Source organism: Myotis nattereri (genome assembly GCF_964212035.1).
Source record: "Myotis nattereri genome assembly, chromosome: 2".
NCBI lineage: Eukaryota > Metazoa > Chordata > Mammalia > Chiroptera > Vespertilionidae > Myotis > Myotis nattereri.
Window position 1 is genome coordinate 141,805,288 of NC_138076.1, and position 14,440 is coordinate 141,819,727.

General features: G+C 42.2%; 1 protein-coding gene across 1 annotated transcript in view; it reads right to left on the minus strand.

Moving 5' to 3' along the window:
- NAV3 (neuron navigator 3) overlaps window positions 1-14,440 on the minus strand; it is a 350,115-nt gene that overhangs the window by 130,543 nt on the left and 205,132 nt on the right. The window contains exon 12 of the mRNA XM_081083380.1: window positions 13,523-13,642. Within this exon, the coding sequence (XP_080939506.1) occupies window positions 13,523-13,642 (120 nt within the window). The remainder of the gene's footprint in view (window positions 1-13,522; window positions 13,643-14,440) is intronic.

Sequence of the window (14,440 nt, forward strand, 5' to 3'; positions counted from 1 at the left end):
TAGCTCTGCTCAATTTTAATGTCAGGGCAGTCTTTAAAATGGTGCTAGAGCCCTAGACAGTTGGCTCAGTGGATAAAGCATCAGTCTGCTAACTGAAGGGTCCCACGTTTGATTCTGGTTAAGGGCACATGCCTGGGTGTGGGCATGATCCCCAGTAGGGGACATGCAAAAGGCAGCTGATCAGTGATTCTCTCTCATCATTGATGTTTCTATCTCGCTCTCTCCTTCTTTCCTCTCTGAAATCAATAAAGATATCGACTGGTATATATATACATACATATATATACATACACACACACACACACACACATATCCTATCTAATAATAGAGAAACATGGTAATTAACCGTAACTTCGCTACCCTTCCCATTGGCTAATCAGTGAGATATGCAAATTAACTGTCAACAAAGATGGCAGCTGGCAACCACGCAGCTGAAGCAAACATGAGGCTTGGTTGCCCAGGCGATGGAGGAAGCCAAGTTTCCCCGCCTGCATGACCCAGCTCTGAGCTCCGGATGCAACAATGTTGCAATTATAGAAGTTAACAAACCCCAGGTACCGGCTTTCAGCTGGCAGTGGGCTCAGAGCTTAGAGCGCCAGTGATGGTAACAGAGTTTCAATTTATAGAAGCTAAACAAACCCAGATACCTGCTTTCAGCCAGCCAAGGCCTCAGAGCTGAAGCCGGGCCTCAGAGCTGGAGCCGGCTCTCAGCTCCAGTGACAGCTATAGAAGGTAAATAAATCCCAGAAAAAAAAAAGAAAGAAAAAAAAAAAGAGGCTGGGAGCTTCAGTCCCCCGCCAGCCTGAAAACAGCCCTCAGCCCCTCACCCAGACTGGCCAGGCACCCCAGTGGGGACCCCCACCCTGAAGGGGGTGTGACCAGCTGCAAACAACCATCAGCCCCTTACCCACACTGGCCAGGAACCCAAGCAGGACCCCCACCCTGATCTGGGACACCCTTCAGGGAAAACCAGCCAGCCCCCACCCGTGCACCAGGCCTCTATCCTATATAGTAAAAGGGTAATATGCAAACTGACCCTAACATCAGAAAGACTGGGAAAAACTGGTCACTATGACACACGCTAACCACCAGGGGGCAGATGCTCAATGCAGTAGCTGCCCTCTGGTGGTCAGTGTGCTCTCACAGGGGGGGAACTCTGATTAGCCACAAGCCAGCTTGATGGCTGCCAGTACAGCAGTGGTGGTGGGAGCCTCTCCTGCCTCCTCAGCAGTGCTAAGGATGTCTGACTGCTGCTCCCTGCTAGCAAATGGACATCCCCTGAGGGCTGCCAGGCTGCCAGAGGGATGTCAGATTGCCATCTTAGGCCCAATCCCCCGGGGAGCAGGCCTAAGCCAGCAGGTGGTCATCCCCTGAGGGGTCCCAGACTGCAAGAGGGCACAAGCTGGGCTGAGTGACCCCCCATCCCCCCTGAGTGCACAAATTTTTGTGCACCGGGCCTCTAGTATATATATAAAAGCCTAAGTTACCATTGGACAGTTTGACCGTTTGATGGTTAGCTATGATGTACACTGACCACCAGGGGGCAGACACTCAATGCAGGAGCTGCTGAGCTGCAGTGACTTGGCAGCTGTGGTTCTCGGGTGACACACCTGGAACCAGAGAAGAGAGAGCCCAATTCCAGGGTGCATCACCCGAGAACTGCCCTCTCGCAATCTGGGACCCCTCAGGGGATGTCTGAGAGCTGGCTTTGACCTGATCCCCGCAGGCCAGGCCAAGCGACCCCGCCGATGCACGAATCTGTTCACCAGGCCTATAGTTTAAAATAAAATTAAATTAAATTAAATCAATAAAAAATAATAAGATAAAATAAGAGAGCTTAGAGCTACCTATATGTATGTTTTGATATATGTTAAAAGGTATCCTAATCAAAAATATTTACAACTTTTGCTGCTTGTACTATCCAGTATCCTTTGAGTCTCAATTTTTTTAAGCTTTAATAATCCCTATTCTAATGTCCTTCTAATTAAGACCTCTGAGTGCAGGGTCCATGGGGTTGAGCATAGTGCCTGGCAAAGAGTAAGTTCTCAATATATATTTACAGCAGGGGCCCACAAAATCATTTGGTCTGGCCCTGCCAAGGCATTAGGGGTGGGCTCATTAATGTTTGACCAAATATAGCAAGCTACTTTTTAAGTTGATAATTTTGTATGGCCTGTGAATAATGCCATAAATATCCAAATGGCCCTTGGCAAAAAAAAAAAAAATGGTTCCCCACCCCTGGTCTACAATGTGAATTAATTCCATGAGGGATATTACTTAAAATATTAGAAGTTAGTGAGGCTATTTACAACGAGTTCAGTTAGTTCTGAGAATTGGGACAAAGTTCAGCATCAGTTCACAAGCCAGTGTTGGAGAGCAGGGGCCAGGGAAAGGTGAGAAGGAAAATCAAACATTTTCTACTTCCCCAGTGTTTTGCATTTGTATCTCTCTACTTAAAGTGAAGAAATGTGGGAGAAAAAAAATTCAGGCCATTTAATTATGAAATGAAATAATTATATTTACTTTATCTATCTCCATCTCAACCTATTAATCTTTTCTGTGTTTGCTTTTAATTAGTATGGAAAAGTCAGTAAGCTAATGAAGGAAATACTTAAGATGTGGGACTATACTGATTCTGTGATTATGCTGGAACAAATCAGCACAGACTAGAATGAATTATGAGAGTGTACACAGGCTAGTGGCAAGCATCATGAGCCTGAACCCTGGAGATATTTGCTTGGTGGCTTCAGAGAATCTGTTGCCTTTACCCCTCCTATTTGGTGAAGTCATGTAAATATCAAAGGTCTCCCTCCCTTAGAATTGACTCCCCACCTGATTTGATAAGAATTTGTCATGCCCAGCTGGGATGACGCATTTGGTGGAGAATCATCCTGTGCACCAAAAGGTTGCTGGCTTGATTCCTGGTCAGGGGACATACCTGGGTTTCCAGTTGGATCCCCAGTCGGGGCAGGTATAGAAGGCAGCCAATTGATCTCTCTCGCTCTTGCTCTCCCTTCCTCTCTCTAAGCATGTCCGCTGGTGAGGAATAAAAAATAAAGTTAAGCCCTGGCCTTTGTTGCTAAGTGGTTAGAGCATCAGCCTATGCACTGAAGAGTCACAAGTTGGATTCCCAGTCAAGGGCAGGTACCTGGGTGTCGGGTTCACTCCCTACTCCCAGTTAGGAGACAGCCACCAGCCACCAGCCAATGTATCTCTCTCACATCCATGTTTTTCTCTCTCTCCCCCCCCCCACCCCTCCTCCCCTTCCTCGTCCGTCCTTCCACTCTCTGAAAAGCAATGGGGGAAAATATCCTCAGATGAGGATTAACAACAAAAAAATTAAAAACATTAAGCCAACCTTGGCAAAATGTTTAATATGAGAATTTGCCTTACTCTCTTTGTGGATTTAGTGAAATTTTCTACATGTTGATAACAACTATAGATTTAGGGTGAAGGGATCCAAAATATAGGGTGAAGAGTTGGGTCTTTTTTGCTTTTGTTTTCTGAACTCACATTATTTCCCTAAAAACAGAGCATCCCAAAAGAATTCTGTCATATATCCTCTCCTTCGAATTTTACACTTAGAGAAGATTGCCTCCTATCACCTGAGACAAGAAGTAGGTGTAAGAAATCACCTAAACAGACATTGTCACAAAACTACCATATCTCCTGTCTCTCCTTCTATGGCCCACTTATCTTTCCAAAAAGTCCTTTATTTTTCCATGAGTGCCCTTCTCCCACTCCCTTTCCCCTATTAAGATGAGAGCCAAATTCTAACCACCTCGCCACATTTTCTGCAAACAACTACACATATACATGAATAAAAAAATCTCTCTTTTCTCCGGATAATCTAGCTTTTGTCAGTGTAATTTGCACACCCCCAAACACTAAACCCAAGAGGATAGAGGAAAAGTTTCTCGCCCTGCCCACTGAATCCAGGGCTGCAGTATGAGTAGATGTTTAGACCTGGGCTGCCCCTAATATGTTAGGAATTGTGATGACTGGTAACCTGAGAGGCATGTGAAACCATGACAATTCCTTTGGGCCCTTTGCAAACTCCTTCCTTCAGCATCTGGATTGTGGTATCACAAACAAATCCGTCAGTAGCTACAATACAAAAATAATAATTTCTACTATGCATTAAGGTTTTAAACATTCAAAAAATCATAATTAAACATGCAAAATCAATTAAAATATGAATAGTAGTCCTGGCTGGTGTGCTTGGTGGTTAGAGCATCAGCCTGTGCACTGAAAGGTTTCAGGTTCGATTCACGGTCAAGGGCACAAATGGAGGTTGCAGGTTCGATCCCCAGCCTGGTCAAGGCATGTGCAGGAGTGTTCTTTATTCCTTCCTTTCCTCTCTCTCTTAAAATTAATAGAAAAATATTCTAGGGTGAGGATTAACAAAAACAACAACAAAACTATGAATAGTGATTAGTTTATAATTGAAATCAACCATCACTATATTTAAGAATATAATTTAGCTAACAAAGTAATAGACAATCCAGAATGGACCTAAAAAAAGTATCTTTGTTACTACATTTTGTATAATTCTGCTCATATTTAATAAAGAATTTGATATCTAGAACTTTGTCTTCCTCTCCTTTAAGACTCATTCAGTCAGTCATCATTACGATCACCTGGATTCATTCTCTACATAACCACATTTTGACTTCTACGACACTCTATTTTAGAAATTCAGGCTGTGGCTTGTACCTTGCTTAATCATCCAGGGCACATCTACCTTTCAAATGTTAAACTTCTTATTACTCTCTTTTATATTTTGGCACAAACATTCACTTAACTACACTTATCCAGAATTTGACATAGTTGCCTCCTCCCTCTTTTCTCCATCTCAAAGTTATCAGTAACCCTATTTGTTCCTCAACATCATCTCAGAGCTGATTTCTTTGTCTCTTTAATGGCTATTCTTCCTTTATTTACTTTTTAAATGTCAGGGGTCCATTCTCAGGGCTTGTGTTCTCCCTCTACATCACAGATACAAATGTGTGCTTAGCCTGTACAGTGTTGATTCATATAATAGTTTAAATAAAATTAATTAGTTATTGCCATAACAGGTCTTGCAGGCAGATCTGAGGCCAGCTCCGCTGAGGGATGCTGTGGCTGGGAAATGGATCTGAGTTAGATTTGTCCTGTCTTGCACTAAACCCTTGGAAATGACCTCAGATAGTTTTGTGCCTGTGTGGTCCAGCTTCTCATAAGTAGTACATTTTCATTCTGTACAGCAGGTTTCAGCACCAGTACCTCTGTGGGAAACTTTACGGGACCTAGGAAATTTACATGGCCATATATGAGAATGTTCATTGTCTCTTATGGTATGTAGTTCCCTGTGATTTCATAGACAATTTGCCATTGAAGAAATTTACTTGTTTAACTATCCATTGAGATCATAGTTAAGACAATTAACAATATATTTAAACTAGAGGCCTGATGCACAAAATTCTTGCACAGGTAGGGTCCCTAGGCCTGGCCGGCGATCAGGGTTGATTGGGGCCTTCTGGCTGTCAGCCAGGGTCTTCCTTCGTTCCACACCACTCCCTGGTGGTCAGTGAATGTCATAGCAAGCGATCAGTCTCCCGGTCAAACTCCTACAGGGACAATTTGCACATTAGGCTTTATAGAGAGAGATTAGGAGATTTCTAACAAAAGTCCAGATTCTTGACTTCACTTGAAGAATCTAATGGTTTGGCAATTCTCAGCCCTCCTTTCCATGTTTGTGCATTTCTACAGGAAGCAATGGCTAGACCTCAGGGTGACTTCCCCCTTTGGAATGGTCATGTTTACCATCTCTCTTCTGCTTCATTCATTTGTGTGATCTTCCTGATTCCTGTAGGATTTGACCTTAAAGTGTATATATGACATATACTTTATTTTTTAAATATTATTTTATTGTTTAAAATATTACAAATAGTAGTACTTATGTCTCCTTTTTTTCCCCATTGACCTTTCCCTGGCCTCCCCTACCCCCCCGGCACATACCGTCCACCCCTCCCCCAGTGTCTTGTGTCCATTGGTTATGCTTATATGCATGCATACAAGTTCTTCAATTGATCTCTTACCTCCACCCAACCCTCCCCTGCCTTCCCACTGTAGTTTCACATTCTGTTCAATGCTTCTTTGCCTCTGTATCTATTTTGGTTCATCAGTTTATAATGTTCTTTATATTCCACAAATGAGTGAGATCATGTGGTCTTTATCTTTCACTGACTGGCTTATTTCACTTAGCATAATGCTCATCCAGTGAGTATATGGTGACTGAACCTGTAGCTACAAGAATAGAACTACCTGAGAGTTACACAGTGATATGGACTGAATTGTTTCCTCAGCCCCTCCAAAATCCATATGTTGAAGCCCTAACCTCTAATGTGTCTATTTTGGAGATAGAGCTGTTACTGAGGTAATTAAGGTTAAATGTGGTCATAGGGTAGGTCCCTATTTCAATACAACTGGTGTCATTATAGGAGAAATAAATAGAAACTATTTCTCTCTTCCACCCTGAAAGAGTACAGAAGGAAAGTTACATGAGAACATAGTGGGAAGGTGGCTGTCTATAAACCATAAAGAGAGTCTTCACCAGAAATAAATTTCAACACTGTACTTATGGATTTGTAGCTTTCAGAATAGTGAGAAGATAAATATCTGTTGTTTAAGCCACCCAGTCTGTGACATTTTGTTATGGCGGTTCAAGCAGAGAAATACACGTAGACCAAACCCAGACTCCTCTGGACATGGTTTCTCCACATCCACTCTTCAGTTAGGTGCTTATCTTCTTCCACCTAAACTTTTATAGACACTTCCTAAGCAGTTTACCTGTCTTTGCATCATCCATTTTCAATAGTTACCATGGAAGAGTTCTTTTAAAAAAAATTATTTATTTCAGAGAGGAAGGGAGAGAGAGAGATAGAAACACCAATGATGAGAGAGTATCCTTAATTGGCTGCCTCCTGCATGTCCCTTCCCCGCCTACTGGGGATCAAGCACACAGCCCACAACTGGGACAGGTGCCCTGACCAGGAATCAAACCGTGACCTCCTGGTTCATAGGTTGACACTCAACCACTAGCCACTCTGCCTGAGCAAGTTTTTTTTAAAAAATGCAATGATTATAATATGAACTCTTGCTTTGAAATTAAAAACAAAATAAAACAAAAAACCCTAAAATTAACACCTACAGGTCCACACACTCTATAATGGCCCTGCAGATCCTTTGTTTCTTATCATCCCTGCCCACATTCCTAGGGCACTAGCAAAATCACATTAGCTTTGACCTTGGCCCCTTGCTGGGCCTCCATGCCCAGTTTTAGTAAGAATCCTGCTAGATCAGTTCAGAGAGAATCCCCTCTCTTGATATCTGATCACTCTCAATATCTGGTCAAATTTCTCATTCCTCTCCCTCAGCAGTTGATCATCCTAGCCAACCTTCAGCAAGACCCCTGTTGAGTAGGTTTAGCATAAATCCCCCTACCCTGATATGTCCTCTTAGTAATTTTCCACCCACTGGCCCCCACATTCTGCTTATCGGCTATAATTCCCCACTTTTTCTTGTGTTCAGAATTAAGCTCAGTTTTACACTGTAGTCTCTTTTCCCCTATAAAATATTTTTATTTTTTTAACTACTGTCCACCTATTGTTTTTTTAACATCTCCTAAACCAAATTTTTCTATATACCCCTGCTCTTTTACTCCTGCATTCTTTCTGATTTCTTCCAGACTACATGTAGAAAAGGCTCATGCTTTCTTTATGGGCCCATTTAAATCATACTGCTTGTTGAAGTCTTCAGGGTACAAATTATTTTTTTATTTTTTTTTAATATATTTTTATTGATTTTTTACAGAGAGGAAGGGAGAGAGATAGAGAGTTAGAAACATCGATCAGCTGCCTCCTGCACATCTCCCACTGGGGATGTGCCCGCAACCCAGGTACATGCCCTTGACCGGAATCGAACCTGGGACCTTTTAGTCCGCAGGCCGACGCTCTATCCACTGAGCCAAACTGGTTTTGGTGTACAAATTATTATTTATTTCCTTTTGATGCTTGTAAGGTACTTTGTATACACATCTATTGTACTTGGTCTATTTTATTATCACTTTTTTTTTTTTTTTACATTATTTTCTCTAACCATCAAACTCAGGGCCTTTCATCTTTATTATTTATTTAATTTTTACCCAAGGTGCTATTCTGCTGTCAGGCACTTAAGAGGTAATTATATATTTATTAATCAAATATTTGTTAATGCTAGCATAGAAGTCAGTGTAAAGACAATAATAGGAGTAAATAAAGGCCAAAGCAACAACAATCCCCTTCCTTTCCCCAAAAATTACCTTTTAAATATGGCACAACCCAATTTTAAGTGTATATGAGTTATAATTAACCTCATTACAACCAGAGCCAAATGGATAAAGCCCACATATTTTAACTGTTAGGAATTTACTTCTGACATTTCTAGAGAGTCTCCAATATGTCTATAAGGTATAGTCCCATTCTGTAATATTTTCTTAGCTTAACAAGGAAATGTGGTTGGTGTTGGATAGATATGGAAAATAAAGGAATTACAATATTTTTGAGTAATAAAATACTTAAAAAACACTCCAGTTGGCTGTTGAAAGCCCTCCTATTGTCTTTGAGGCCATTTCAACCCGCTGGGAAGAGGAAATCAGCTGTTCTATTTGGCCATCACATTTTAACCAGAGTTTGATCAAAGGGGAACTTACAACATCCACTATAGCAACACAAACAATCCAGGTCCATTGCTATTCCAGCCAGCTGGCTACTTTGCCATTATGTCAGTGCATTTTCACTGATGCAGCTTTTGCATCTAAGAAATATGAAAAATTAATAAAGCACTGTTGTTTTTTGCTTTTAAGCTTTCTTATCAGTGAATTATCTATCACAGGCCTTATCATTTACCAATTTACTAAAATAAAACAATTACTAATATGTTTCATATTATTTAAAACACCATCACTAAGGTAGCTGGAAATGGGAAGTCTAGGAGGTAAAAGACCCAAGCCTTTGTGCTATTATAGTCACCAAGTGAGGAAGTTAGGCTAAAATTCATTTGGTGGCTATAATAGCTCAAAGACTTGGGTCTTTTACCTCCTATAGTTCCAGCATTTCCTAAAATACTACAGGAACAGATGAAATATCATTATAGAAGAAAAAATGGGGGAATCTGTGATGGAAAATACTTAAAGAGCACTGCAATAAATAAAGTTAAGGAGGTTTTATTTTGAACTGAAGGACCTCTCAGTATCTTTTTTGAGTAAAACCAGAGGTATTAATTACCTTGTAGCTATCCTTGCCTATCCTATTTGGGATGGGTATCAGAATTTTAAGAAAATTTTATGAAACAGCATCCTGTATAAGGAAGTATTTTAAATTAACAGATGGACTTACACAATTATAATATTTAAGACAATACAATTTAAAAAAGATATACACTGTGAATCATTTCCTGAATATAGGACTTTAAAAGAGCTTCAGACTGCCCTAGCTGATTTGGCTCACTGGATAGAGCATCGGCCTGCAGGCTGACGGGTCCCAGGTTTGAGTCCAGTCAAGGGCATGTACCTTGGTCACAGGCACATCTCCAGTAGGGGGTGTGCAGGAGGCAGCTGATTGATGTTTCTCTCTCATCGGTGTTTTAACTCTCTATCCCTCTCCCTTACTCGCTATAAAAAAATAAATAAAATATATTTTAAAAATAAATAAATAAAAGAACTTCAGATCTATCCTATATAATAAAAGCCCAGCGACCAAACAGTGGAATGACCAGAACAACCAGTCAACCAGTTGCTATGACATGCACTGACCACTAGGGGGTGGGGTGGGAGTCAGTGTGCTACCACAGTGGGAGCACCGCTCGGCTGACTGGGATGAGTGGCTGCTCTCACTGCAAACCCCAGGCTGACAGGGAGGAACTCAGGCTGTGATCGTAGCCTCCTCATCCCAGGCTCCTCTTCCTCACTTCCTGCTGCCTTCTCTGGACGGCCTGCGGGCTGTGTAGCGCTGCCCCCGGGCTCTCAGAGCTGATCCCGGAGGCTGGGAGGCGGGTTTGTGGCCACAGTGGGACTGAGGCCTACTCCACTTCCTCTCAGTGCTATTGCCCCTGGGCCTGGCCCCAATCAGGTCCCCTGGAGAGGCGAGTGCTCCGGCTCCACAGAAGATGCCAGACCAGAGAGCAGCCACTCAGAGGGCAGGTCCACAGCCGCTCAGCTGACCTGGATGGGCAGTGCTCCCACAGTGAGGCGATCCCCACAGGCCACGACCCCACCAGTGCATGATTTCCCATGCTCTGGGCCTCTAGTCTATAATAAAGGAGAAGGTCCCAGCTCTGCTAATGGTAGGATTTTTCGCTATAATATTTTTGCTGTTTAATATACACAAGTGACTACAGTGTATTTTTGTATTTCTTAAATTACATAATTCTTTCAAAACACATAATTGTCCAAAGCTGAATCTAACTCAAGACAATTATTTCAGGTGCGACATATCATTAGCTTATCTATTTTAAAGATTAGTGCCATTTTTATTTTGATATTCTCTTTCCCTTGACCAAACACAGCTAATACAACAAATAAGAGACTTTAAAATGTCTATTTTATGTTAAGTGTTTGTTTCCATAGGCCTGGCATCTATCTGTTAATTTTAAGATAGTGGTTTGAGAACGTTAGAGTATATCAGAATCACTGGGATGACTGGCTAAATTCAGACTGCTGGTCCACCCACAGAGTTGTTGATTCAGTAGGTGTTGGATGGAGCTGATACTCTGCATTCCTGATGAGTTCCAAAGTGGTGCTGAAGCTGCTGGCCCAGGTGGCACACTTGAAGAACCACTGCTTTCATAGGTTCCAGTTGATTAGTGCACACCTGGGTCTTTCTGTGAACTGAGGTTCCTCCTTCAGGCCCCAATCTGGAGCCTTAAAGGAGCAAGAGAGCTGGTTATCCCAACTGCCTCCAAAATACATCACCTCTGTATGAATTCCTAGGTTCTGTCACAATAATCTCAGTTCCCCAAACCCAACACATTTCCCCCCTCTTTAATGTTTCCCACTATCAGCTAATAATGGGTAAGGCCATTAGATTCAAAATGTTGTCCACACTTTGGATTTCTTCCCCTCTAATCGCTGCTTTTTATTTCTCCACAAAACTCATTCCCTCTCTTACATAATATTTTTGCAGGGTCCTGGCTCTTTCCCGGCATCATTTGACTCTCTACCAGTGGACGGTATTGCTAGCCTACTTGAGTATGTAGCCTATATTCACTCCTGTTTTCATTCATTCCACATACATCTGTTAAAGGCTCGACATATCACAAATATGACAAGAATTCTGCATTCATGGGCTCACATTGTCATGAGGGAGATATAAAATAAATATAAATATAAGTATGATATATTCAAGAAGTGATGTGTAAATTGAAGAAAATGGTATAAAGTAATGGCCGAGAAAGTGACTGGAAGTGAAATGTCTTAGCTACTCTGGAAACACTTCCCTGAGAGGTAACATTAAGCTGCAACAGAAATGCTGCGATGGAGGCAATAAATCAGTGAATGTAGAGAAGGGCACTCCCCGCAGAGAAAGCATCAGTGCAAAAGCAGAAAAGTTGGTGAACGAGTCAGCCAGGGAAATGGCTGCAGAGGAATTCTGGGGTAGGGGGTGGCAAAAATTTTCATAAGCCACTGATAACTCTCTCTCTCTCTCTCTCTCTCTCTCACACACACACACACACACACACACACACACACACACACATCTCTGGGATACAGACTAGAAGAGTGGTATGAGTGTCTACACTTCCTCTGGCCAACAGAAGGTAAAAGATCAGCATTTGATAGAGGAGAAGCTAAAGTTTAACATGAGAATTAACTGCCCAGCCTTTGCAGTTGGCTGTACTAAAATGCACAGGAATCATGCCCAGCTCCTATTTCTTTGTGATGATGGACTCACTAAACAGCACTGGACAAAAAAAAAAGGCCCCCACAATCTTGGTTGTGGAGCAAATGGGCTCTCCAGCCTAGCATCCCATTCCCGCCACCTGTGATCATACCCCAAGGTCCCTGAGGGGTGGTCACCCAGGTTCGCACCCATCTACAAGCAAGAAGAGCACGGCAGCCTTCCCCTCCAGCAGCTCGCTCGTGGCCACCCATGACTACTACCAGCGCCACCTGGGTTCCACTCCCAGTGACAGCTCCTCTGCCAGTGCCAAGTACCCTGGGGAAGCCACTTTCTACCACTCGGGTCTCCCCAAGGCTCACCTGGCTCATCAGTGGGCGAGCTTCTTTTCCGGGAAGTTCACTCTCTGGTTCATGGCCACCGTGTTGGAGTCCCCAGAGCACCTGGAATCTCCCCAGGCCTCCAGCGGCACCAGCACCTGTCATCTGGCTCAGGAAGCCACAAGGAAGCAGCCTGGTGGCCAGTCCTGCAAAGCCACCCTGGGGCCCCATCCTGAGTGACCGGACTTCCAGAGGTGCTAGGCATGTTCGAGCCCTTCCCCTCTCCCTCCATGGCTCCTCCTCACCCCACCCCATAGAGTAGGCAGGCTGCAGCAAGCAGCATTAGGTCCTTTTTTATATCCAAATAGCAGAGCACCAACAAGGAAGCTGAGAGAGCAGCGCTCTCTACTACCCAAGCCACGCGCCAGCCTACCGGACACCCCATGACTGTACCCGTGTGCCTTACACCAAGTGGCATACGAAGGACAAGCAGCCAGCTCTTGTTTCAGAATATGGGAGCCTGGCATCTTAACCTCCTGTTCTTTTCATAATGCCGGGCTAAAGGACCACTCTACGTATTGATGCATAGTGGTGCTGGAAACGGGTACTCCCTTCCCACCCAATAAAGTCAAAATTCTGAGTGTAGAGGGAGCAAAATTAGGTCAGAAGTATGTCTTACAGCATTGTTTTACACAGACAATATTCTCGAACAGCAGTGATTCTGATAAAATTGACAAAACAATGTCCAGCAAACACACACACACACACACACACACACACACACCTACCTTTAAGCAATATGAAACAATTATGAATCAGAAATTAGCCTAACGCAAGAGTTGTATGCTTTCAACAAACCCCTCAAGAAAAGCATCAAGCTTACTGTACCTGATCATTTGAATTATGTTTTAATCTTTATATCATTAGCCTCCAGGTACATCTGAGGGTATCGAAATCGAAAGGAATTTATCAGACAGGGTTCTTTTTAAATAAAGAACATAAGTCTATGTTTATAATTTTGCTTTAGATCTATTAAAACTTGCTGCCATGTAACCTGAAATGTGTTAAATATTTTCACCAGCAATGCAAATTTTTTCAGTATACAGAGTTTAAAAACTCTTGAAGTCTTAAAGTCTTGAAGTGAAATCACCTTAGTTTTTTTAAATGTTCCAAAATAATGATTATATAAGAATAAAAGTCCACTGATTTATACTGTAAAACTCCTAGGATCTCATTTATGAAATTGCTTAATACACTCCTCATTATCATATATGCTGATGGCATTACCTGTCTGCATCGACAGTCACATCGTGAACACCTCTCTGAGCGGCATCCCTGGAAGTCACTGGGTCTGGAATTCGGTTCAGACTTCTAGTGTACAGGTTGAGTCCTCCATCTGTCATGTACCTGAAAATAAATGTGTGATGAGTCAGCAGAAAACTAAATGAGCTCATCTGACAATTGCAGTTAATAAACACACTGTGTTCACATTTTTCAATAATTATGCAAATATTCTCTATTATAGTTTTTTTCTACATAAACATTATACTCACCAGAAATAATTAGAAGATCTTTTCAAGTTTATTAGGAAATCAGTCTTCCTTACTACAATAAGTAACTAGCCAATTATAGAACCTTCTGTTTTCCCCCTTTTGTAATCTGTATTTTGAATAGGCTTGTAAATAAAATAACGCTTAGCAAAATAAAAGCAACATCATTTTATTTTTTGAAGCATTGATGGTCACAAGAGTAATGGAACATTACTAAACTTTAAATTACTTTATTTGACAAGTGGAATATATGCTACAGTTGGCCATTATCAGAAGCTAATAACCAAGATGTATCAAATGTTTAATATGTTGCCAGGAACTTTTCAAATAGTTCACATGTTATAACATTATTTATGCTCACATTAGAGATAAAGAAATAAGTAGGCACGAAAGGTTAGGACTTACACGAGGTCACTCAAACAGTCATGGCAGAATTGAGAAATGAATCTACAAAGTTTGCTCCAGGAACCATGATCTTAACCACCAGGCATTGCTCTCTGAACTGAAGGACCACGCGGTCTGCCCATGTCCTGTCTGGGATCTATTTTCCTATGATCACAGTATGGGGCGCGGCTACAGTGTTTGGACAGGTTCAAGCCTTGGACTGAGGAGAGGGCACAATCCTCTCATGGCCACGTGCAAGTCCCAGCTTGGA